At 40.5% G+C, this 26,842-nt stretch overlaps 1 protein-coding gene across 1 annotated transcript in view; it reads left to right on the forward strand.

The window, feature by feature from the left end:
• HUWE1 (HECT, UBA and WWE domain containing E3 ubiquitin protein ligase 1) overlaps positions 1-5,813 on the forward strand; it is a 689,948-nt gene extending 684,135 nt beyond the window's left edge. Inside the window, exons 69-71 of the mRNA XM_053695471.1 lie at positions 3,552-3,733; positions 3,922-4,112; positions 4,467-5,813. Of these exons, the coding sequence (XP_053551446.1) occupies positions 3,552-3,733; positions 3,922-4,112; positions 4,467-4,569 (476 nt within the window). The 3' untranslated portion in view covers positions 4,570-5,813. The remainder of the gene's footprint in view (positions 1-3,551; positions 3,734-3,921; positions 4,113-4,466) is intronic.
• The last annotated feature ends 21,029 nt before the right edge of the window (positions 5,814-26,842 follow it).

The following is a 26,842-nucleotide window of genomic DNA, read 5'->3' on the forward strand; positions in this document are numbered from 1 at the left end:
GAGTGATCTGTCCAGTTCCACAGACGGAACAGGGACAGGGTTTTTATTCAAATCTGTTTGTGGTTCCCAAAAAAGAGGGAACCTTCAGACCCATTTTGGATCTAAAGATCTTAAACAAATTCCTCAGAGTTCCATCGTTCAAAATGGAAACTATTCGGACCATCCTACCTATGATCCAGGAGGGTCAATACATGACCACAGTGGATTTGAAGGATGCTTACCTTCACATACCGATTCACAAAGATCATCATCGGTTCCTAAGGTTTGCCTTTCTGGACAGGCATTACCAATTTGTGGCTCTTCCCTTCGGGTTAGCTACAGCTCCAAGAATCTTTACAAAGGTTCTGGGATCGCTTTTGGCGGTTCTAAGACCGCGAGGATACCTGACAGAGTCAAGGTTATCGAAGCTTCTAAAATATTGCTGTGTTCTTCATTCTATTCCGCGCCCTTCGGTGGCTCAGTGTATGGAAGTAATCGGCTTAATGGTAGCGGCGATGGACATAGTGCCATTTGCGCGCCTACATCTCAGACCGCTGCAACTATGCATGCTCAGTCAGTGGAATGGGGATTACACAGATTTGTCCCCTCCGCTAAATCTGGATCAAGAGACCAGAGATTCTCTTCTCTGGTGACTATCTCGGGTCCATCTGTCCAAAGGTATGACCTTTCGCAGGCCAGATTGGACAATTGTAACAACAGATGCCAGCCTTCTAGGTTGGGGTGCAGTCTGGAACTCCCTGAAGGCTCAGGGATCGTGGACTCAGTAGGAGAAACTCCTCCCAATAAATATTTTGGAGTTAAGAGCAATATTCAGTGCTCTTCTAGCCTGGCCTCAGTTAGCAACCCTGAGGTTCATCAGATTTCAGTCGGACAACATCACGACTGTGGCTTACATCAACCATCAAGGGGGAACCAGGAGTTCCCTAGCGATGCTGGAAGTCTCAAAGATAATTCGCTGGGCAGAGACTCACTCTTGCCACCTATCAGCAATCCATATCCCAGGTGTAGAGAACTGGGAGGCGGATTTTCTAAGTCGTCAGACTTTTCATCCGGGGGAGTGGGAACTCCATCCGGAGGTGTTTGCTCAATTGGTTCATCGTTGGGGCAAACCAGAACTGGATCTCATGGCGTCTCACCAGAACGCCTAACTTCCTTGTTACGGATCCAGGTCCAGGGACCCAGAAGCGGCACTGATAGATGCTCTAGCAGCGCCTTGGTTCTTCAACCTGGCTTATGTGTTTCCACCGTTTCCTCTGCTCCCTCGACTGATTGCCAAAATCAAACAGGAGAGAGCATCAGTGATCTTGATAGCGCCTGCGTGGCCACGCAGGACCTGGTATGCAGACCTAGTGGACATGTCATCCTTTCCACCATGGACCCTGCCTCTGAGACAAGACCTTCTACTACAAGGTCCTTTCAATCATCCGAATCTAATCTCTCTGAGACTGACTGCATGGAGATTGAACGCTTGATTTTATCAAAGCGTGGCTTCTCCGAGTCAGTCATTGATACCCTAATACAGGCACGAAAGCCTGTCACCAGGAAAATATACCATAAGATATGGCGTAAATACCTTTATTGGTGTGAATCCAAGAATTACTCATGGAGTAAGGTTAGGATTCCTAGGATATTGTCCTTTCTCCAAGAGGGTTTGGAAAAAGGATTATCAGCTAGTTCTTTAAAGGGACAGATTTCTGCTCTGTCTATTCTTTTGCACAAGCGTCTGGCTGAAGTTCCAGACGTTCAAGCTTTTTGTCAGGCTTTGGTTAGAATCAAGCCTGTGTTTAAACCTGTTGCTCCCCCATGGAGCTTAAACTTGGTTCTTAAAGTTCTTCAAGGGGTTCCGTTTGAACCCCTTCATTCCATTGATATTAAACTTTTGTCTTGGAAAGTTCTGTTTTTGATGGCTATTTCCTCGGCTCGGAGAGTCTCTGAGTTATCTGCCTTACAATGTGATTCTCCTTATCTGATTTTCCATTCAGATAAAGTAGTTCTGCGTACAAAACCTGGGTTTTTACCTTAGGTAGTTTCTAACAAGAATATCAATCAAGAGATTGTTGTTCCATCATTGTGTCCTAATCCTTCTTCAAAGAAGGAACGTCTTTTACATAATCTGGACGTGGTCCGTGCTTTGAAGTTTTACTTACAAGCTACTAAAGATTTTCGCCAAACATCTACACTGTTTGTTGTTTACTCTGGACAGAGGAGAGGTCAAAAAGCTTCGACAACCTCTCTTTCTTTTTGGCTTCGGAGCGTAATACGCTTAGCCTATGAGACTGCTGGACAGCAACCCCCTGAAAGGATTACAGCTCATTCCACTAGAGCGGTGGCTTCCACCTGGGCCTTTAAAAATTAGGCTTCTGTTGAACAGATTTGCAAGGCGGCGACTTGGTCTTCGCTTCATACCTTTTCAAAATTTTACAAATTTGATACTTTTGCTTCTTCGGAGGCTATTTTTGGGAGAAAGGTTCTTCAGGCAGTGGTTCCTTCCATTTAAGCCTGCCTTGTCCCTCCCTTCATCCGTGTACTTTAGCTTTGGTATTGGTATCCCACAAGTAATGGATGATCCATGGACTGGATACACCTTACAAGAGAAAACATAATTTATGCTTACCTGATAAATTTATTTCTCTTGTGGTGTATCCAGTCCACGGCCCGCCCTGTCCTTTTAAGGCAGGTCTAAATTTTAATTTAAACTACAGTCACCACTGCACCCTATGGTTTCTCCTTTCTCTGTTTGTTTCGGTCGAATGACTGGATATGGCAGTTAGGGGAGGAGCTATATAGCAGCTCTGCTGTGGGTGATTCTCTTGCAACTTCCTGTTGGGAAGGAGAATATCCCACAAGTAATGGATGATCCGTGGACTGGATACACCACAAGAGAAATAAATTTATCAGGTAAGCATAAATTGTTTTTTCTCACACACTTGTGTCCACACTAAGTAATTATTAGTAATTATAATATAGTTTTTTAGATTTAAATGTAAATGGTTAACAATAAGATAAAGTACAGTTGCTCATTGATGCTCAGAAGAGAGAAATTCCGATTTTTTTTCTCGTCACTAGGCCATAAAGAAGATTAGCAATGTGTACGATAGGTGAACATGCACAGCGTGCTCTCAAGCTAATGAACATGGTGACCAGCCAAGATTCTGGAATATCACTGGCTCCATAAAATTAGCAGGATCTGTAGCTAAGCATAATTTTTTTTTTTATTATGAGACTATCAGGAAGTTTATTAACTGGTAATATATATGCTCATTGACTGATGGTAACATGCCTCCAGGTACATAACAAGAAAGTAGGTAGTTTGGTTTGGCACACAAAACTCTTTCAGAAAGAAAAATACATTTTAAATAAAGGAACATGCCTTTAACTGCACTTCAACAGTTATCTTCACTATATATCTTTAAATTCAGACTGCCGAACAGAGTTTCCTGTGCACGTCTGATAGTTAATACTGCTTTTGGATTTTGCAGTGCTTTGTGTGAGCTGGAGATTATGAGAGGGGGTGATTAAAGCTAAAGTACGTCCATTTTTTTGCCCTGTAGGTGCAATTCGCAAGCAGTTGGCTGCCTTTCTGGAAGGCTTCTATGAGATTATTCCCAAGCGTCTTATATCCATCTTTACGGAACAGGAACTGGAGCTGCTGATCTCCGGCCTTCCCACTATAGATATTGATGACTTGAAATCTAATACAGAATATCACAAATATCAGTCAAACTCTATTCAGGTAAGTGTGACAGAACTGTAGAATTACATGTTTTTATACAGTGCGGTTATTCATTAATAACACCACTTGATCAAGCAGTATTTGAGTACTGCATGCCTGCATCTCAGCTCATACATCATTTCTCCTTGTGAGATTTCGGGGCCTACACTTTCAGACATTAACCTTAATGGTTCCATTTTGTTCTTCAGATTCAATGGTTCTGGAGGGCACTGCGCTCATTTGATCAGGCAGACAGAGCCAAGTTTCTGCAGTTTGTCACTGGCACCTCTAAAGTCCCTCTGCAGGGCTTTGCTGCTCTAGAAGGGATGAATGGCATCCAGAAGTTCCAAATACACCGAGATGATCGGTCCACAGACAGACTGCCTTCTGCCCACACGTGGTAAGAGAACGTGATGTTTCTATGTTGCAATGACTTGTGTGACAAATTATATTTATATATATATATATATATATATATATACATATATATTTCCATTACATTTAATTTTTTTAAATAATCATGACAATTTTAAAAAATTTTAGTTTAAAATTATTTTTGTAGAAAATGTATGCTTTTGTACAACTGATACTGATGTATCCATTGCTTACTGGCGGAGGACAAATTTCACAATTCTATTGCGGACATAAAAAAAAAATTTGCCTGCAACTTACTACTGTATTAGGTAGATTTTAGAAAGATGAAATGTGTGCCAGCATTTTATTTCTTACTCTTGTTTTGCTTTTATATTTCCAGTTTTAACCAGCTGGACCTCCCAGCCTACGAGAGCTATGAGAAGCTACGTCACATGCTGCTGTTGGCCATTCAGGAGTGCTCAGAAGGTTTTGGCCTGGCCTAAAAGGAGCTCTGCTGTGGTTTTTCTACTGTTGGACTTTAGAGGGGAGAGAGAGCTACACGAAGCCATGCATCTATCTCACTCACCCTGCTGGCACAGAGAAGAGGGACTTGCCTTCCGATGCTGCCGTCTGTGTCTGTTCCCTTCCAGTGGCAAACTGGCTGTGCCGAGGCCTGAAACACTGCTCTGAGGGGATTTAGAGGATGGGGATGAGCAGGGGAAAAAATTATATATAAGTACATAAATATATATTTTTTTCTGTTTTGCTTTTCTTCAGTTTTGCTTATGAGTGAGTTGTAATTGCTCATCATCAGAGAAGCTCTGATTGCAGGGTAACGAGAAGCTGGATGGAGTAAATGGAGAAAATATGTGATACGCAAAGAACCAATGGAAGAACAGAAAACTAGAGCACTCTCATTAAGAAATAGCCACTATTCCCATCGCTATTTTTTCAGCTTCAATTAAATACTGAGGTGTTTACCTGTAAATAAACCACTGAACAGAAATACCCTATTAATACAGTTTTTTTTTTTTTTTTGTTTGTTTTTTTTTTATTATTATTATTTTACACCCCATGCTAGTGGGGTTTTGAGGATGCGTGTTGTTGTCAGGATAGAATGCTTGGGTGGGTAGAGGTGGCCAAAGAGGTTTCAGGATGCAGTGAGAAGGGCAAATATGTTCTAGGTTACAAGTTTGCAAAGACTGTATATCTTCCCGTAAGTGACGTGAAAACTAAGGACAGGACAGAGTAAAATATTAATATTTCGGTTTTAAAGATGCAACTGGGAATAAAGACCTTGAAATGCAAAAGTTAAATGTAAAAAATCAAATCCGTTTAGCCAAGGTTCTTTTTTTCTTATTTTTTTTTTTTCTTTCTTTTTTTTCTGGATATTTATTCAGTCATTTCTTAACGATTTCAGGTTTGAATTGCTAGGATTTTCTGTTTTTGAATGTTTTTTGAATTTCTCTTAAAATCAAAATAAAAAGATAAAGGCTAAAAATAATTGACAAAAGGGTTTTCTGAAGTTTCCAGACATTTGAAGAGCCGTGATTGCGGAGGATGTTGTGATGTATCTGAGGGATGAGCGAGGGCCGGGGCAATTCTGATGCAGCGCTTGACATTGTTTTGGCCTGGCATTCCTGGTTCATATTTCACATGCTGTGCACACACGGATATAGCACTTATGTCAACTAGACCAGAGCCATTAATGCGAGTGGTTTAAATAAAGGTTTAGTTTGAAAGTGAATGGGTTATGATTTGTCTTTGTCACATACTTCATGAAAATTTGCAGTTGAAATATGAACTTTTTAATAATAGGTATTATAATTAATTTGCTGAACTAGAGTTCTTAAGGTCATAAAGTTTAGAGAAATAGCAAACCAAAAAAGCTCAACATAGTAATACCCTTATTTATATTTTAACAATTCTATAAAACTAAATTGTTTCCAACATTTTAGGTGTAGTAAGCCCTTGAAATTGTCACGTTTGGTGTTTTTTTTTTTTTTTTTTCGCTCTTCCCAAGGAGGCTTCCATTTATGCAATACAGTGGTATAAATATGAAATTATTGTAAAAATAATCAATATCAACCAATGTTTCCACTAAAGTATTAAAAACTAAAACTTCATCCACTGAAAACTATGATGTAATCAGTTTCTTTTATTTTTTTTTCTATTTTAACAGGAAGCTGACTTACCACTGGTATCCATCTGTCTTTGTTCTAAAATCATGAGGGACAATTTTAACTGTCAGTAGATACACTTTTCTTAGATTTTTTTTTTTTTAGGGATTGAGTGCATCTTGCAAAGGTATTAGTTGATTTGAAAACACAGTATTAAAATATCAAAATCACTATTAAATCAAGTCATTAAAGTGATGGTAAATCCTACAGTTTGTAAAATGATAGGATTGACCAGTGCAACAAATAAAGGGGACTTATTCATGTTGAAAGTTTCTTTGTTTGCAGTGTTCACCGCGCTGAGCGCCTCAGGCCACCCATGACAGAACACTAATTTTCACTGAGGTGATCTTAGCCAATAGCGTGCTAGCTATCCGGCATAATGCCAGCTGTCCCGCACGGCTATTGGCTAAGAGTACCTTAGTGCAAAATAGCGGCCTGTGGCTCTCAGTGCGGTGATTACTTATTTGTTGCACTGGTCAATCCTAGCATTTCACAAACGCTAGGATTTAAGTAAAAGTGAACACCACGGCCCATATGGTTTTCTTTGTGTGCAAAAATGAAAAATGAACATTACGAGCTGTTCTATCTTCCTCTGTTTTTCCTTCTGTTAGACTCCAGCTGGGCCTACATGTTCACTTGTACAACTTTAATGCCTCATCTTGGGAATGAATAAATAGCTCCTGTACTAGATCTCCTGAAGCACAGGCATTCTACAAGAGTGGCAGAGAACCAGCTGTCATTTTCTGAGAATGTGGTTATTATTCTTGAGTAATTAATATAATTAGCTTGTGGTAGAAATTTCTTTCATACAGGTGGTGGGAGTCAACAATCTATTACTCATGGGAATTACTCTTCTCTACCACTAGGAGGCGGCAAAGATTCCCCAACCCGAAGAGCTCTATAAAACCCCTCCCACATACCTTAGTCTTTACTTTACCTCCACTGGATGTGGTGAAGAATGAAGATGTGCATGTGTTCTTCAGAGAAAGGGGTTTTCAGTCTGTTGAGGCCAGGTTCACTTCAGAGTACAGTGCTTGTCAAAGGGATGTATTTGGGGTATGGCTTATGATACAATGGTCTTGTCTCATGGGAAATCCTTCATAGGCCCTCTATAATCTGTCGCAGGGACTTGTCGTCTGCCTTCTTTTACAGATCTACATTATATTCCTGATCTCTAACCTCTGCTGATATGTTTCAGTACTGGTTTGGCTGTCTGCTATCTGTTTGATAGTGGATTAGCATCTATGGATAAGTATATTTTCTTTCTAATGGCAGTGAGTCCACAAATTCATAACCTATGGGAAATACTTCACCTGGCCCAAACTGAGCATTAAATGTCCCTTCCACTTCCCCTACCCTCTCAGTATTCTTTTGCCTCATTTCATGGATGTAGACAGAGAGGTGCTCTGTTTAAGATTCTGATTTTATTATCCTCAATGGATTGTTTCCTACTAGAGAGGGCAGGGGAGTTCCCATGCCTCCTCCAGTGTTATGCTGCTTTCTCCCTTGGTAGGCAAACAGTGTTAGTTACACTGATTTCCTTTGTGTTTCAGAACGAAAGTTAAGTCCTGTTTTTAATTTCCCTTTCTATTGGCTTCTTGCCTAAGTAAATAGGGGAGTATCAGATTATATGGAAATAAAGCTATCAATAGGGCCATAGATTCCAAGCGAGCATCCAGATTGCATATACATAAGGCTACTTAAAGGTACTCAGGGGCAGAACTACAGGGGATGCAGAGGTTGCGACTGGACCCCAGAGATCCCCCCTCAGGGGGGCACAGCTTAAGCTTAACCGGAAGATCCTCCCATTTGGGGGCTTTGGCACACACATTTGCTCGGAGCCGTGACTGCACGTGTAATCAGTGGCAGTGTGGCATTAGATTCAGAGCTGAGAATGAGAGCGGCTAGTGAACGAGTCAAACTCGGTAATGTATCTCTGATACATCTTTGGTTAATGGTTAACTTACGTTAGCAGGTGAGTGGGGAGGGGACTTGTGGCGTGTGTGTTGCTTTGGTGCAGGTGTGCTCGTGAGGTTTCTACATAAGAGTCTGAACGGCACTGTGATCTGACCCTGGTACTTTTTCTTCACAACATCTATGAGCTTGGCTATTTACCCCTAAACGGTAAATACATTATAGTGGGGCAGTGTTACATCATAGGGTTACGGCGGTATGCTGTTAGCAATTGCTGTGTTGTTGGTTTCAGGCTCCATGCTCCTGTACCTTGCTGTTTTCCTGATGGATTCGGGTTTTGTGCTTTATGATCTGAAGGCATGCACAGTTCTATTTTAAATATTTATTTTCAATATTTCAGCAGTTGATCTAGGAGAGCCCTTTGCGTATGAGGCGCTGTGGCTATGGCCTGCTAAATGTAGGTGCCCATACACACTTTAGTACCACACTACATACAGCAAAATTAGGGAAGCCCTACAGGTACCCAGCTGTTATCCTGTGTAGCAACAGCCTCTGCTCAGGATGTAATTGTTTTTAAAGGGTCATGATGGAACAGTGCAAGGACTTTCCATGCTAGGGGGAGAGGGATAATCAGTTATTGCTAGTAGCATGGGATGCATTGTCTGCTCTGGACTATGTAGTCTTTCTCCATTACTAATTATGTTTTAGATTCTGTTGTGTGTGTGTATTAAATTGAATAACTAAATTATTTAATGGCAGACCATGTGTTATCATGCATTTGTTAGTTATTATGCAAATAATTTTTTTAGAGGGGTTGGGGGGGCCCGTCTTGGATTCTTGCACCTGGACCCTGTGGTTTGTTACGCCGCTGCCCAGGGTCCTTCCCAGAGAGGGGGGCTATTCTTAATTTGCAGTATAAGACTGCATAGGCGCAATCTGTAAAAGAAAGGGGACCTTTCTAGAGACTTCAGGTAACAGGAGAGGCCGCTTCCAGCTCACACGCCGTACTCCGGGTGCAAACTCCTATGGATGACGTCACTGACTCTTCCGTATCCAGCTTTGCACACTGAAGCTTGCGGTGATCGGGTGCAATGCCCGTGAGGCAACGGATTACTTGCCAATAGTGTCCAGAAAAGAAAAGAGGGTCTGGCAGCACATAGTAGTGATAAAATAATATTGAACAATATTTCAGGCACACAGGTACATCATAGACTGAACGTCTGACGCGTTTCATGCCCCCTAGTGGCACTTCATCAGAGACCACTAGGGGGCGTGAAACGCGTCAGACGTTCAGTCTATGATGTACCTGTGTGCCTGAAATATTGCTCAATAAAGCGTATTATTTTATCACTACTATGTGCTGCCAGACCCTCTTTTCTTTTCTGGACCTTTCTAGAGAGGTTGCACCTTTTGTGGCTCATTTTCATGTTTAGAAGCGGCACCAAGTTCTCCGACTAGACTTACCATTCGGACCCGGTGCTTGCTGTTGCTGACATATGGCTTGGAGCAGTTTTGAAGTAGTGGCTATTGGCCAGCTCTTGTTAAACACATGCTATTGCTTTAAACATTAATACGGCTCCTTGTGCAATGACGCTGCATGGCAGCATTTTCATGGCGTGCTTGACCTGAGGCGGTGGACGGATACTTGGATTCACGATGCAGGAAGTTTGCCGCATTTTCTCTGCCTTCAGCTCTCTGGCTAGTGTGCAACCGGGATCACTACGGAGCGGTGAGACAGCACAGTAGTCCTGCTGCATTACGGAGGTGGTGAGACACCACTGACAGTGCATTTTCAGTTGGCTCAGATAAATGTGTCAACTATTTGGGATACTGCTTATTTCTTTCATATAGGTGGCGAGAGCCCACAAGCTTATTACCTATGAGATATACATTTCTTTCATGTAATTAGCAAGAGTCCATGAGCTAGTGACGTATGGGATATACATTCCTACCAGGAGGGGCAAAGTTTCCCAAACCTTAAAATGCCTATAAATACACCCCTCACCACACCCACAATTCAGTTTTACAAACTTTGCCTCCCATGGAGGTGGTGAAGTAAGTTTGTGCTAGATTCTACGTTGATATGCGCTTCGCAGCAGGCTGAAGCCCGGTTTTCCTCTCAGAGTGCAGTGAATGTCAGAGGGATGTGAAGAGAGTATTGCCTATTTGAATACAATGGTCTTCCTCTAGGGTATCTATTTCATAGGTTCTCTGTTATCGGTCGTAGAGATTTCTTCTCCTACCTCCCTTTTCAGATCGACGATATACTCTTATATACCATTACCTCTACTGATTCTCGTTTCAGTACTGGTTTGGCTATCTACTATATGTAGATGAGTGTCTTAGGGTAAGTAAGTCTTATTTTATTTATGACACTCTAAGCTATGGTTGGGCACTTTATATGTAAAGTTCTAAATATATGTTTTAAACTTATATTTGCCATGATTCAGGATAATCAGTATTCCTTCTTTCAGACTGTCAGTTTCATTATTTTGGGATAAGGCATATGAATAAATATTTTTCTCTTGTTAAGTGTATCCAGTCCACGGATCATCCATTACTTGTGGGATATTCTCCTTCCCAACAGGAAGTTGCAAGAGGATCACCCACAGCAGAGCTGCTATATAGCTCCTCCCCTCACTACCATATCCAGTCATTCTCTTGCAACTCTCAACAAAGATGGACGTAGTAAGAGGAGAGTGGTGTATTATAGTTAGTTTTTTAACTTCAATCAAAAGTTTATTTTTAAATGGTACCGGAGTGTACTGTTTCATCTCAGGCAGCATTAGAAGAAGAATCTGCCTGTGATTTCTATGATCTTAGCAGAAGTAACTAAGATCCACTGCCGTTCTCACATATTCTGAGGAGTGAGGTAACTTCAGAGGGGGAATGGCGTGCAGGTTTTCCTGCAATAAGGTATGTGCAGTTAATATATTTCTAGGGATGGAATTTGCTAGAAAAATGCTGCTGATACCGGATTAATGTAAATTAAGCCTTAAATGCAGTGATAGCGACTGGTATCAGGCTTATTAAGATACATACTCTTATAAAAGTGTAATATAAAACGTTTGCTGGCATGTTAATCGTTTTTATATATGTTTGGTGACAAAACTTATTGGGGCCTAGTTTTTTTCCACATGGCTGGCTTGATTTTTGCCTAGAAACAGTTTCCTGAAGCTTTCCACTGTTGCAATATGAGTGGGAAGGGCCTATTTTAGTGCTTTTCTGTGCAGCTAAAAATACTGACAGACATTCAGCTTCCCTCTGCATGATACAGGACATCTCTGAAGGGCTCAAAAGGCTTCAAAGTCGTGTTTGAGGAGGGTAACGATCACAGTAGACTGTGGCAGTTGTTGTGACTGTGTTTAAAAAACGTTTTTGTCATTTATTATTCTGTTTTTGTTATTAAGGGGTTAATCATCCATTTGCAAGTGGGTGCAATGCTCTGCTAACTTGTTACATACACTGTAAAAATTTTGTTAGTGTAACTGCCTTTTTTCACTGTTATTTCAAATTTTGTCAATTTGTTTCTCTTAAAGGCACAGTAACGTTTTTTATATTGCTTGTTAACTTGCTTTAAAGTGTTTTCCAAGCTTGCTAGTCTCATTGCTAGTCTGTACAAACATGTCTGAAACAGAGGATACTTGTTCATTATGTTTAAAAGCCATGGTGGAGCCCCATAGGAGAATGTGTACTAAATGTATTGATTTCACCTTAAACAGTAAAGATCAGTCTTTATCTATAAAAGAATTGTCACCAGAGGGGTCTGTCGAGGAAGAAGTTATGCCGACTAACTCTCCCCACGTGTCGCACCCTTCGCCTCCCGTTCAAGGGACGCACGCTAATATGGCGCCAAGTACAACAGGGACACCCATAGCGATTACTTTGCAGGACATGGCTGCAATCATGAATAATACCCTGTCAGAGGTATTATCCAGATTGCCTGAATTGAGAGGCAAGCGCGATAGCTTTGGGGTTAGACGAGATACAGAGCGCGTAGATGCTGTAAGAGCCATGTCTGATACTGCGTCACAATATGCAGAACCTGAGGACGGAGAGCTTCAGTCTGTGGGTGACGTCTCTGAATCGGGGAGACCTGATTCAGAGATTTCTAATTTTAAATTTAAGCTTGAGAACCTCCGTGTATTGCTTGGGGAGGTATTAGCTGCTCTGAATGACTGTGACACAATTGCAGTGCCAGAGAAATTGTGTAGGCTGGATAAATACTATGCAGTGCCGGTGAGTACTGATGTTTTTCCAATACCTAAAAGGCTTACAGAAATTATTAGTAAGGAGTGGGATAGGCCCGGTGTGCCCTTTTCCCCACCTCCTATATTTAGAAAAATGTTTCCCCAATAGATGCCACTACACGGGACTTATGGCAGACTGTCCCTAAGGTGGAGGGAGCAGTTTCTACTTTAGCAAAGCGTACTACTATCCCGGTTGAGGACAGTTGTGCTTTTTCAGATCCAATGGATAAAAAATTAGAGGGTTACCTTAAGAAAATGTTTATTCAACAAGGTTTTATTTTACAGCCCCTTGCATGCATTGCGCCTGTCACTGCTGCGGCGGCGGCATTCTGGTTTGAGGCCCTGGAAGAGGCCATCCATACAGCTCCATTGACTGAAATTGTTGACAAGCTTAGAACTCTTAAGCTAGCTAACTCATTTGTTTCTGATGCCATTGTTCATTTGACTAAACTAACGGCTAAGAATTCCGGATTCGCCATCCAGGCGCGTAGGGCGCTATGGCTCAAATCCTGGTCAGCTAAATTACTCAACATTCCTTTCAAGAGGCAGACCTTATTCGGGCCTGGTTTGAAAGAAATTATTGCTGACATTACTGGAGGTAAGGGTCATACCCTTCCTCAGGACAGGGCCAAATCAAAGGCCAAACAGTCTAATTTTCGTGCCTTTCGAAATTTCAAGGCAGGTGCAGCATCAACTTCCTCTGCTTCAAAACAAGAGGGATTTTTTGCTAAATCCAAGCAGGCCTGGAAACCTAACCAGTCCTGGAACAAGGGCAAGTAGGCCAGAAAGCCTGCTGCTGCCTCTAAGACAGCATGAAGGAGCGGCCCCCTATCCGACAACGGATCTAGTAGGGGGCAGACTCTCTCTCTTCGCCCAGGCATGGGCAAGAGATGTTCAGGATCCCTGGGCGTTGGAGATCATATCTCAGGGATATCTTCTGGACTTCAAAGCTTCTCCTCCACAAGGGAGATTTCACCTTTCAAGATTATCTGCAAACCAGATAAAGAGGCATTCCTAAGCTGCGTACAAGATCTCCTTGTAATGGGAGTGATCCATCCAGTTCCGTGGACGGAACAAGGACAGGGGTTTTATTCAAATCTGTTTGTGGTTCCCAAAAAAGAGGGAACCTTCAGACCAATTTTGGATTTAAAGATCCTAAACAAATTCCTCAGAGTTCCGTCATTCAAGATGGAAACTATTCTAACCATTTTACCCATGATCCATGATCCTTAAAGGATGCCTACCTTCACATTCCGATTCACAAGAATCATCATCAGTTCCTGAGGTTTGCCTTTCTAGACAGGCATTACCAATTTGTAGCTCTTCCATTCGGGTTGGCTACAGCCCCAATAATTTTTACAAAGGTTCTGGGCTCACTTCTGGCGGTCCTAAGTCCGCGAGGCATAGCGGTGGCTCCTTACCTGGACGATATCCTGATACAGGCGTCAAGCTTTCAAATTGCCAAATCTCATAGTTCTGGCATTCCTGAGGTCCCATGGGTGGAAAGTGAACGAAGAAAAGAGTTCTCTATCTCCTCTCACGAGGGTTTCCTTCCTAGGGACTCTAATAGATTCTATAGAAATGAAAATTTACCTGACGGAGTCCAGGTTATCAAAACTTCTAAATGCTTGCCGTGTTCTTCACTCCATTCCGCGCCCCACGGTGGCTCAGTGCATGGAAGTAATCGGCTTAATGGTAGCGGCGATGGACATAGTGCCATTCGCGTGCCTGCATCTCAGACCGCTGCAATTATGCATGCTCAGTCAGTGGAATGGGGATTACACAGATTTGTCCCCTCTATTAATCTGGATCAGGAAACCAGAGATTCTCTTCTCTGGTGGTTATCTCGGGCCCATCTGTCCAAGGGTATGACCTTTCGCAGACCAGATTGGACAATTGTAACAACAGATGCCAGCCTTCTAGGTTGGGGTGCAGTCTGGAACTCCCTGAAGGCTCAGGGTTCATGGACTCAGGAGGAGAAACTCCTCCCAATAAATATTCTGGAGTTAAGAGCAATATTCAATGCTCTTCTGGCTTGGCCTCAGCTAGCAACACTGAGGTTCATCAGATTTCAGTCGGACAACATCACGACTGTGGCTTACATCAACCATCAAGGGGGAACCAGGAGTTCCCTAGCGATGTCAGAAGTCTCCAAGATAATTCGCTGGGCAGAGACTTACTCTTGCCACCTGTCAGCGATCCATATCCCAGGTGTAGAGAACTGGGAGGCGGATTTTCTAAGTCGTCAGACTTTTCATCCGGTGGAATGGGAGCTCCATCCGGAGGTGTTTGCTCAATTGGTTCTCCGTTGGGGCAAACCAGAATTGGATCTCATGGCGTCTCGCCAGAACGCCAAGCTTCCTTGTTACGGATCCAGGTCCAGGGACCCAGAAGCGGCACTGATAGATGTTCTAGCAGCGCCTTGGTTCTTCAACCTGGCTTATGTGTTTCCACCGTTTCCTCTGCTCCCTCGTCTGATTGCCAAAATCAAACAGGAAAGAGCATTGGTGATATTGATAGCGCCTGCGTGGCCACGCAGGACCTGGTATGCAGACCTAGTGGACATGTCATCCTTTCCACCATGGACTCTGCCTCTGAGACAAGACCTTCTAATACAAGGTCCTTTCAATCATCCGAATCTACTTTCTCTGAGACTGACTGCATGGAGATTGAACGCTTGATCCTATCAAAGCGTTGCTTCTCCGAGTCAGTAATTGATACCTTAATACAGGCATGAAAGCCTGTCACCAGGAAAATTTACCACAAGATATGGAGTAAATATCTTCATTGGTGTGTGAATCCAAGAATTACTCATGTCGTAGGGATAGGATTCCTAGGATATTGTCCTTCCTCCAAGAGGGTTTGGACAAAGGATTATCAGCTAGTTCTTTAAAGGGACAGATTTCTGCTCTGTCTATTCTTTTGCACAAGCGTCTGGCAGAAGTTCCAGACGTTCAGGCATTTTGTCAGGCTTTAGTTAGAATTAAGCCTGTGTTTAAACCTGTTGCTCCTCCATGGAGCTTAAACTTGGTTCTTAAAGTTCTTCAAGGGGTTCCGTTTGAACCCCTTCATTCTATTGATATCAAACTTCTTTCATGGAAAGTTCTTTTTCTGATGGCTATTTCGTCGGCTCGAAGAGTCTCGGAGTTATCTGCCTTACATTGTGATTCTCCTTATCTGATCTTTCATTCAGATAAAGTTGTTCTGCGTACAAAACCTGGGTTTTTACCTAAGGTGGTTTCTAACAAGAATATCAATCAAGAGATTGTTGTTCCATCATTATGTCCTAATCCTTCTTCAAAGAAGGAACGTCTTTTACATAATCTAGACGTAGTCCGTGCCTTGAAGTTTTACTTACAGGCTACTAAAGATTTTCGCCAAACATCTAACCTGTTTGTTGTTTACTCTGGATAGAGTAGAGGTCAGAAGGCAACCTCTCTTTTTGGCTTCGGAGTATAATCCGTTTAGCCTATGAGACTGCTGGACAGCAGCCTCCTGAAAGGATTACAGCTCATTCTACTAGAGCTGTGGCTTCCACCTGGGCCTTTAAAAATGAGGCATCTGTTGAACAGATTTGCAAGGCTGCAACTTGGTCTTCCCTTCATACTTTTTCCAAATTTTACAAATTTGATACTTTTGCTTCTTCGGAGGCTGTTTTTGGGAGAAAGGTTCTACAGGCAGTGGTTCCTTCCGTTTAAGTTCCTGCCTTGTCCCTCCCATCATCCGTGTACTTTAGCTTTGGTATTGGTATCCCACAAGTAATGGATGATCCGTGGACTGGATACACTTAACAAGAGAAAACATAATTTATGCTTACCTGATAAATTTATTTCTCTTGTAGTGTATCCAGTCCACGGCCCGCCCTGTCCTTTTCAGGCAGGTCTAAATTTTAATTAAACTACAGTCACCACTGCACCCTATGGTTTCTCCTTTTCTCTGCTTCATTCGGTCGAATGACTGGATATGGCAGTGAGGGGAGGAGCTATATAGCAGCTCTGCTGTGGGTGATCCTCTTGCAACTTCCTGTTGGGAAGGAGAATATCCCACAAGTAATGGATGATCTGTGGACTGGATACACTACAAGAGAAATAAATTTATCAGGTAAGCATAAATTATGTTTTTCTTACCTTAAAAATTTTTCAATTGACTTTTTCCCTGCGGGCTGTTAGGCTCGCGGGGGCAGAAAATGCTTCAATTTATTGCGTCTTTTTTGGCGCAAAATTTTGTCATTTCCGGCGCCATAGTTGACGCTGGAAGTTTGTTTGTGGTTGCGTCATTTTTTTACGCATGTGTGTTAGAGGTTTTTTGCACCAAAAAATGTGGGCGTCATTCTTGGCGCCAAAAAATGTGGGCGTCATACTTGGCTCCAAAAAATGTGGGCGTCATTCTTAGCGCCACTTTTTTTCACATTATTTAAGTCTCACTTTTTTGTTGTTGCTTCTGGTTGCTAGAGGCTTGTTTGTTTTGCATTTTTTTCCCATTCCTGAAACTGTCATTTAAGGAATTTGAAAATTTTGCTTTATATGTTGTTTTTTTTCTTTTACATATTGCAAGATATTTTCAAACACTGTTCCTGTATCAGAAAATGCTAAGGGATTCCTGTTGACTGATATCAGTCCTACCAAAGCTAAGTTCATTTATTTTAATGTTATGAATGTTTATCTTTAGCTATGGTTTGTAATAAGTTATCATGATACAGTCCATTAGTATTTATGCTTTATATATTGCTATTCTTTTTACATCTTATGTACAAGATATACTTAGGAATTTATAAGAATATTTTTCTGATTCTATTTTAAAGGCTTTGTCTGACATCCCGCCTTCTAATAAAAAAAAATTAGGTCTTTTTCAAACTTCTTATTTAGTTGATGAAGTTTCAAATGACCAACAACATACTGAATTATCCTTCTCTGATGGTGTTTTTTTCTCATTCAGAATTTTCTTCATCAGATATTGACACTAACAAAACTACTTTTTTATATTTTAATAGAGTACATTTGTTCTTTGTTGAAAAGGTGTTGATTATTTTGGATATTAAAATAACTAGTTCTTTTGATTTAAAGACTAGCTAACATTTAAATTCTGCTTTTGTGGTTTCTTCAGAAGTTTTTTTCCAGTTCCTGATTCTAGGGAAATGGAATAGGCTGAGAATTTCTTTTATTCCTTCTTTAAGGTTTTTAAATTGTATTCTTTGCCGGCAGTTAGTTTTCAGTTTTGAGGAAAGATTCCCCAAGTTAATGGGGCTATCTCTACTCCTGCTTAACATACTATTATTCCTATATGAAATAGTATTTATTTTTTTCCTTCAGATGGTTGTATCTTATTTAAGGAAAGTTATTTATTTTCAGGTACTTTTCGTAGACCTGTAATTTATTTGGCTGATGTTGCAATTGCTTCATCCTTCTGGTTGGATACTTTAAGATCAAGTATCGGATTATGATTTGTTTAGCATTAAGTCAACATGCTAATAATTTCATTTGTGTCGTCATTTTTTGATATTTTCGCAAATGAGGTTTAATCTATGTCTTTAGCTATTTTAGCTAGAAGAACTTTGTGATTTCAATCTTGGAATGCTAATTTGATTTCTAAATTCCATATTTCTTTTCCAAGGTAATCAATTATTTGGTTCATAATTGGATTCAATTCTTTAATTGTTACTCTGGGCTTCAAGATTGAGTTCTAAGACTAAATTTTAAGCTTATATTAGTGCCTTTTTGGTCAGTGATTTTTGTTCTTACTAAGGAACGGAATCCTATATTCTTCCCCAAGTGACATGTTTTTAATTGGAAGTTTTTCTTCATTCAATTAAGCCATTTAACAGTTCAAAGTCAGCTCCCCAAATTTGCATGTAGGTGCGGTTCTTATTCCAGCTTAGCTGGTAAGGGGCAGGTTAAGACTTTTTTGAAATTGTTTGGTTCAATTCGGTCCAAACTTCTTAGATTTTGGGTACAGAATAGGATTCAGAGTAAAACCGTCTGTGAGAAGTCTTTTTTTTTTTTTTTTTTTTTTCTCTATCATATTCCAGCTATTCCAGTAAGGCTCACACTTTCCTGAAGTGTGTTTCAGACATGTATGTTTTGGGTACTTGTGAAGCGCGGCTGGTTACCCGTTGGGGTTCAAGGCGCTGCTCAGACCTGGAGTTTTTCTCGGGTATTTATACCAGTTCCATTTTTAGGAACAGGGTTTGGGGGTTTTATTCAAAACTATTCATTATCCCAAAGATAGAAAATCTTTTTGAATTGTCATAAGTGTTCCATCTTTAAGAATGGTGTTTATATGGTCTATTCTGCCTTTTTGGTCAGTGATGGCATTATTTGTTTACATTAGATACAATAGATGCATATCTTCATTTTCTGATTACATTCAGATTATTTTCTTTTTCTGAGATTCTCTTTTTTTGACAAGCATTACCAATTTGTTGCTTTTCCTTCTGGTCTAGCGACAGCTCTAAGAATCTTTTCAATGTTCTCAGTGTTTCCTTATTTGGACGATTTCATGGTACTGGCTCAGTCTTTTCGTTCTGCGGAATCTCGTACGATTCAACTTTTGTTTCTTCTTCAAGACATGGTTAGAGGATCTTTTTATCAAAAAGCTTCTTGATTCCTCACACAAGGGTCACCATTTTTAGGTTTCCAGATAGATTGTGTCAATGTCTTTGTCTCTAACAGACAAGTGACAATTTTATTGGGTTCCGTTTGTCGGAACCTTCAGTCTCTATTATTTCCTTCAGTTGCTATATATGCATGTAAGTTTTAGGTCTCATGGCTGCAGCATTGGATTCGATTCCCTTTGCTCATTTTCATAGGAAACCTTTCCAGTTTTTTATGCTGAATTGATGGTGCAGGGATTCTAGGATATCACTTTTTATATCTTTGAATCCTAATGTTTAACTATCTTTGATTTGGTGGTTAAGATCACCATCATTTAGTTCTACGGGTCTCTTTGGTTCTTTCAACCTGGACCATGATCTCTACAGATGCAAGTCTTTTAGGTTGGAAGGCTGTCTGAGGATCTCTGTCAGCACAAGGGGTTTGGAAATCTCAGGAGGCGAGATTACCATTTGATGTTTTGGAACTCCGTGCATTTCTCAGAGTTCTTCAGTTTTTGGCTTCTTTTTGAAGAAAGAGACGTTTATTGTTTTTCAGACAGACAATGTCACAACTGTGGCGTATGTCAATCATCAGGGTGGGACTATCTGTCCTTAGGCTGTGACAGAAGTATCTTGGATATTTGCTTGGGCTAAATCCAGCTCATATCTAATTTCTGTGTTTTTTTTCCCCAGGTTTAGACAATTGGGAAGTGGATTATCTCTGTCAATCAAGCTTTGCATCCGGGAGAATGGTCTCTTTACCCAGATGTTTTTTTTTTTTTTTGTTTGTTTTTTTCAAATTGTTCAGATGTGATTGCTTCCAGAAATAGATCTGATGGCATCTCATCTAAACAAGGAACTTCCCAGGGGCCTATTCAGGTCCGGGGATCCTCAGGCGGAAGCAGTGTATGCATTGACACTTCCTTGGAGTTATCAATCTGACTATATTTTTTCGCTTCTGGTTCTTCTTTTTAGAGTGATTTTCAAAATCATCAGAGAGCAATCTTTTTTTGTTGCTGGTGGCTCCAGCATGGCCGCACAGGTTTTGGTATATGGTTCTTGTTCGGATGTCCAGTTGCCAATCTTGGTCACTTCCATTAAGGTCAGACCTTATATCTTAACATTCGTTTTTTCCATCAGGAATTCAAATTATTAATTTGATGGTATGGAAATTTAACGCTTAGTACTTAGTCATAGAAGTTTCTCTGACTCAGTGATTAATACTATGTTGCAGGCTCGTAAATCTGTGTCTAGTTAGATTTATTATCGAGTTTGGAAGATTTACATCTCATGATGCTCTTCTTATAAATTCTCTTGGCATTCTTTTGGAATTCCTAGGATTTTATAGTTTCTTCAGGATGCAAGTTTCTTGAAAGGACAAATCTCTGCTTTTTCTGTGCTGTTTTCACAGAAAAATTTGCTAATCTTTCTGTTCATTGTTTTGTTCAGGCTTTGGTTTGTATCAAGCCTGTCATTAGGCCAATTTCTTCTCCTTGGAGTCTTAATTTGGTTCTGAGGGCTTTACAGGCTCTTCCGTTTGAGCATATGCTTTCTTTGGACATTAAAATTACTTTCATGGAAAGTATTGTTCCTTTTAGACATCAATTCAGTTAGAACAGTTTTTGAATTATCTGCTCTTTCTTGTGAGTCTCTTTTTTTCTGATTTTTTCATCAGGATAAGGTGGTTTTGCTGTCTTCATTTCAATTTGTACCTAAGTTGTGAATTCTAACAACATTAGTAGATGAATTATTGTCCCTTCCTTGTGTCCTAATCCTAAGAATTCTTTAGTAAGATTCTTATATTCTTTGGATGTGGTAAGAGTTTTGAAATATTATGTTGAAGCTACTCAGATTTCAGAAAGACTTCTAGTCTATTTGTTATCTTTTCTGGTTTTAGGAAAGGTCAGAAGGCTTCTGCCATTTCTTTGACATCTTGGTTAAAGCTTTTGATTAATCATGCTTATTTGGAGTCGGGTTAATCCCCGCCTCAGAGGATTACGGCTCATTCTACTAGGTCAGTTTCTACTTCCTGGGCTTTTAAGAATTAAGCTTTTGTTGATCAGATTTGCAAAGCAACAACTTGGTCTTCTTTGCATACTTTTACTAAATTCTACCATTTTGACGTTTTCTCTTCTTCATAAGCAGTTTTTGGTAGAATAGTATTTCAGGCAGCTGTTTCAGTTTGATTCTTATAATTTCAGTTTTTTTCATTATAAGATTAAAACTTTTTGGTTTGGGTTGTGGATTAGTTTTTCAGCGGAATTGGCTGTCTTTATTTTATCCCTCCCTCTCTAGTGGCTCTTGCGTGGAAGTTCCACATCTTGGGTATCTGCTATCCCATACGTCACTAGCTCATGGACTCTTGCTAATTACATGAAAGAAAACATAATTTATGTAAGAACTTACCTGATAAATTCATTTCTTTCATATTAGCAAGAGTCCATGAGGCCCACCCTTTTTGTGGTGGTTTGATTTTTTTGTATAAAGCACAATTATTCCAATTCCTTATTTTTGATGCTTTCGCTCCTTTCTTATCACCCCACTTCTTGGCTATTCGTTAAACTGAATTGTGGGTGTGGTGAGGGGTGTATTCATAGGCATTTTAAGGTTTGGGAAACTTTGCCCCTCCTGGTAGGAATGTATATCCCATACATCACTAGCTCATGGACTCTTGCTAATATGAAAGAAATGAATTTATCAGGTAAGTTCTTACATAAATTATGTTTTCTACCAGGAGGAGGCAAAGTTTCCCAAACCTCAAATGCCTAAAAATACACCTCCCACTTCAGTTTATAAACTTTGCCTCCTTAGCAGGGCTATCGAATTGAATTCAGAATAAGACCTCCCATGGGAAGATTCAATCTAACCCATGTTCCAAAACACCCTTTTAAAGCTCAGGCATTTCTGAAATGTGTTTCAGATCTAGAACTCTTGGGGGTATTGTCCCAGTTCCTCTTCAGGAACAAGGGTTGGGTTTTTATTCAAATCTTTTTATTGTCCCAAAGAAGGAAAATTCTTTCAGACCAATTTTAGATCTGAAAACTTTAAATCGATTTGTAAGAGTCCCAACTTTCAAGATGGTGACTATAAGAACTATTCTGCCTTTTGTTTAGCAAGGTCACTTTATGTCCACAATAGATTTACAGGATTGCTTACCTTCACATCCCAATCCACCCAGATCACTATTTTCTGAGATTCTCTTTTCTAAACAAGCATTTCCAATTTGTCGCTCTTCCATTTGGCTTAGCAATAGCTCAGAGAATATCCTCAAAGGTTCTTGGTGCCCTTCTATCTGTAATCAGAGAGCAGGGTATTGCGGTGTTTCCTTATTTGGACGATATCTTGGTACTAGCTCAATCTTTTCATTTAGCAGATTCTCACACGAAACAACTATTGTTGTTTCTTCAAAGAAATGTTGAAGGATCAATTTACCAAAGAGTTTCTTGATTCCTCAGACAAGGGTCACCTTTTTAGGTTTCCAGATAGATTCCGTGTCCATGACTCTCTCTTACAGACAAGAGACGAATAAAACTGGTTTCAGCTTGTCTAAACCTTCAGTCTCTATCATTCCTTTCATTGGCTATGTGTATGAAAGTTTTAGGTCTCAAGATTGCAGCATCGTACGTGATCCCCTTTGCTCATTTTCATATGAGACCCTCTATAGCTTTGCATGTTGCACCAATGGTGTAGGGATTACACTCGGATACCACAACTGATATTCTTAAATCCCAACACTCAACTCTCTCTGACTTGGTGATTAAACCACCACTTTATTCTTCTAGGGGCCTCCTTTGCTTTTCCTACCTGGTCTGTGTTCACCACAGATGCATGTCTTACAGGTTGGGGAGCTGTCTGGGGGTCTCTGACAGCACAAGGAGTTTGGAATCCTCGAGAGGTGAGGTTACCAATCAATATACTGGGACTTTGTGCTCTCTTCAGAGCCCTTCAAGCTTGGCCTCTATTGCAAACAGAACCTTGCATTCGTTTTGAGACAGACAATATCACAACAGTGGCATATGTCAATCACCATGGGGAACTCGCAGTCCCCTAGCTATTAAAGAAGTATCTCAAATACTTTCTTGGGCAGAATGAATTCCTGTCTTATCACTGCAATTTATATTCCAGGTGTAGACCATTGGGAAGCCGATTATCTCAGCCATCAGTCTCTACATCCAGGAGAGTGGTCTCTCCATACAGATGTGTTCTCTCCATACAGATGTGTTCTATCAAATTGTTCAAATGTGGAGCCTTCCAGAGAAAGGTCTGATGGCCTCTCGTCTGAACAAGAAACTTCCCAGATACCTCTCCAGGTCCAGGGATCCTCAGGCGGAAATAATGGATGCTCTAGCAGTACCCTGGTCTTACCAGCCTGCTTACATTTCCCCCCCTCTGGTTCTACTTCCAAGAGTGATCTCAAAGATCATAATGGAACAATCTTATGTGTTTCTGATAGCACCAGCGTGGCCTCACAGGTTTTGGTATGCGGACCATGTCCGAATGTCCAGTTACCATCCTTGGCTTCCTTTAAGACCAGGCCTTCTGTCTCAAGGTCCGTTTTTCCATCCAGATCTCTTCACTTGATGGCATGGAAATTGAACGTTTACTCCTCAGTCATAGAGGTTTCTCTGACTCTGTGATTAACACTACTATTCAGACTCATGTCTATGCATACTTTGGACATTAAACTACTTTCTTGGAAAGTGTGGTTTCATTTGGCTATCTCTTCTGCTAGAAGAGTCTCTGAATTGCCTGCTCTCTCTTGTGAGTCCCCTTATCTGGTTTTATTATCAAGATAAAGCTGTTTTGCTGACTTCTTTCAAATTTTTGCCTAAAGTTGTGAATTCTAACAACATTAATAGGGAAATTATTGTCCCTTTATGTCCTAATCCTAAGAATTCTATTAAAAGATCATTACACTCTTTGGATGTCGTTAGAGCATTAAAATACTATTTAGATGCTACTAAGGATTTCAGACAGACTTCTATTCTATTTGTTATTTTCTTCTGAATATGAGGAGAGTCCACGGCATCATTCCTTACTGTTGGGAAATACTGAACCTGGCCACCAGGAGGAGGCAAAGAAACCCCAGCCAAAGGCTTAAATACTGCCCCTACTTCCCTCACATCCCAGTCATTCTTTGCCTTTGTCGCAGGAGTTTGGCAGAGAAGTGTCAGAAGATTCGGAGTAGTTCCTTATGAAGGGTATCTACCCTCTGAAATGGGACTGGAGTTTTTAGTAGTCTTGTCAGCCTCTCAGTGAGAGCATTGACGAATGTTAGGGTCTGGAGATGCAGGGAGAGTCTTTCTGGGAACGCATCCAGACTCTTAACAGCTCCTAAGCAATCAGTGTTGACGAGTTTCACTACCTGCTTCCATCACTCAAGTCCATGTCAGGAGCGATGCTACAAGACTGTTAAACTTGAGAGGTTGTTTTTCTGTTCCACGGCATAGATTCCGGTAAGATCGTTTCATTTTCTTTTACAAAGATATGACAAGTCCACGGATTTCATATTTGTGGGATATTAATCTCCTGCTAACAGGAAGTGGCAAAGAGCACCACAGCAGAGCTGTATATATATAGCCCCTTCCCCTCCACCCCCAGTCATTCTCTTTGCCTGTGTTATACTAGGAAGACATGGTAAAGTGAGGTTTTAGTTTCCTCAATCAAGAAGTTTTTTATTTTAAATGGTACCGGTGCATACTATTTTCCTCAGGGGGATATGGAAGAAGATTTCTGCCCTGAGGTTTGATGATCTTAGCATTTGTAACTAATATCCACGCTGGTTCCCACAAGACTTCTGAAGGTAACCATGAGACATCTTCAGTGTGGAGACCAGTTTCATGCTACAAGCAGCATTAAGGTATGTGCAGCCTTTTTTCTGAGGAGACTAGGTGTATCAGAACTGGCTGGCATTATTTCCCTGTATGGGAATGGGGTAAGCAGTAAAACCTATTTTAATAAGAGGGGTGTTACTGGAGTCCCTATTTTATGTTTATCATTAGTTGATATTTGGGCATTATGTGACATGGGAGACAATATAAAAGATGTTTTATGTTTTTTATTTTTGGCACTTAAAACGTATTGGTTTTATGCTTGAGGGTTATATTGTGTGTGTATTTTTACTTGAGTGCAAAACTGCATTTCCATTTGTTTGGGCCTACTCCGACTTTTGATCTTAAGGGGCGGAGCCTATTTTGGCGCAAGTTCTTCAGGCTTAGCAGCAGCAAACAGTAACTAGCTGATCTGAAGGGTTGGAAACTTGATTCAAAGTACCCTGGGGGCAGGTAGGCGCCACAGCAGAGCTGTGGCGAGGTGCAGAGTGTATTTTTATCTATCTTTTGACTACATGTTGATATTAGTACTTCTAAAGCCTTATTTCTGTCCTTGCTTCTGGGTGCAGTAATTTTTGGTTTAACCAACGATATTAAGTTAAATTTGGGAATAATTTAACGTTTTTTGTGCCTTTTAGAAAAATTGTTCACTTTTTCTTTTCTTAAAGGCACAGAACACGTTTTTTCTAATGTTTATTTTATGCTATAAATAAGTGTTTAAACGACTTTATTGGTATTACTAGTCTGTTCAACATGTCTGACATTGAGGTTTCTCATTGTTCTATGTGTTTAGAAGCTATTGTGCAACCCCCTCTAACATTGTGTAACTTTTTGTACTGATAGGGCTTTACAATGTAAAAAGCATATTTTAAATAAAGTAAGTGTGCCTAGGGATGATTCTCAGTCTGAAGAGAATCCGGATATGCCATCCAATTCTCCCCAAGTGTCACAACCTTTTATGCCCACACAAGCGATGCCTAGTACTTCTAGTGCGTCTAATTCCTTTACTCTGCAGGAGATGGCTGCAGTTATGTCAACTACTCTTACAGAGGTATTGTCTAAATTACCAGTGTTGCAGGGTAAACACAGTAGGTCAAGTATTAATGTAAATACTGAATCCTCTAATGCTTTATTAGCTATTTTCAATGTTCCCTCACAGTGCTCTGAGTTGGGGATCAGGGAATTACTGTCTGAGGGTGAAATTTCTGATTCAGGGAATGTTTTGCCTCAGACAGATTCGGATGCTATGTCATTTAAATTTAAGCTTGAACACCTCCGCCTGTTGCTTAGGGAGGTTTTAGCGACTCTGGATGATTGTGATCCTATTGTGATTCCTCCAGAGAAAATGGATAAATATTTGGAAGTTCCTACTTACTCTGTTTTTCCAGTTCGTAAGAGAATTTCGGAAATTATTAGTAAGGAATGGAATAGACCAGGTATACTGTTTTCTCTCTCCTAATTTTAAGAAAATGTTTCCTATATCAGATACCATTCGGGACTCATGGCAAATGGTCCCTAAGGTAGAGGGAGCTATATTTTCCCTAGCTAAGCGTACTACTATATCCATTGAGGATAGTTGTGCTTGCAAGGATCCTATGGATAAGAAATTAGAGGGTCTACTAAAGAAATTATTTGTTAATCAGGGATTTATTTTACAACCTACTGCTTGCATTGTTCCAGTATCTACTGCAGCAGCTTTTTGGTTTGAGGCTCTAGAAGAGTCTCTTAAGGTTGAGACAACATTAGATGACATTCTAGATAGAATTAAGGCTCTTAAGCTAGCTAATTCTTTTATTACTGATGCCGCTTTTCAAATTGCTAAATTAGCGGCAAAAAATGCAGGATTTGCTATTTTAGCACGTAGAGCATTTTGGCTCAAATCTTGGTCTGCTGATGTCATCAAAACATAAGCTTTTAGCTATTCCCTTTAAAGGTAAGACCTTTTTTGGGATATTACAGGAGGTAAGGGCCATGCCCTTCCACAGGATAGGTCAGTTAAAATGTGGGGTAAA

The sequence above is a fragment of the Bombina bombina genome, chromosome 12, assembly GCF_027579735.1.
Source record: "Bombina bombina isolate aBomBom1 chromosome 12, aBomBom1.pri, whole genome shotgun sequence".
In the NCBI taxonomy this organism is placed as follows: domain Eukaryota; kingdom Metazoa; phylum Chordata; class Amphibia; order Anura; family Bombinatoridae; genus Bombina; species Bombina bombina.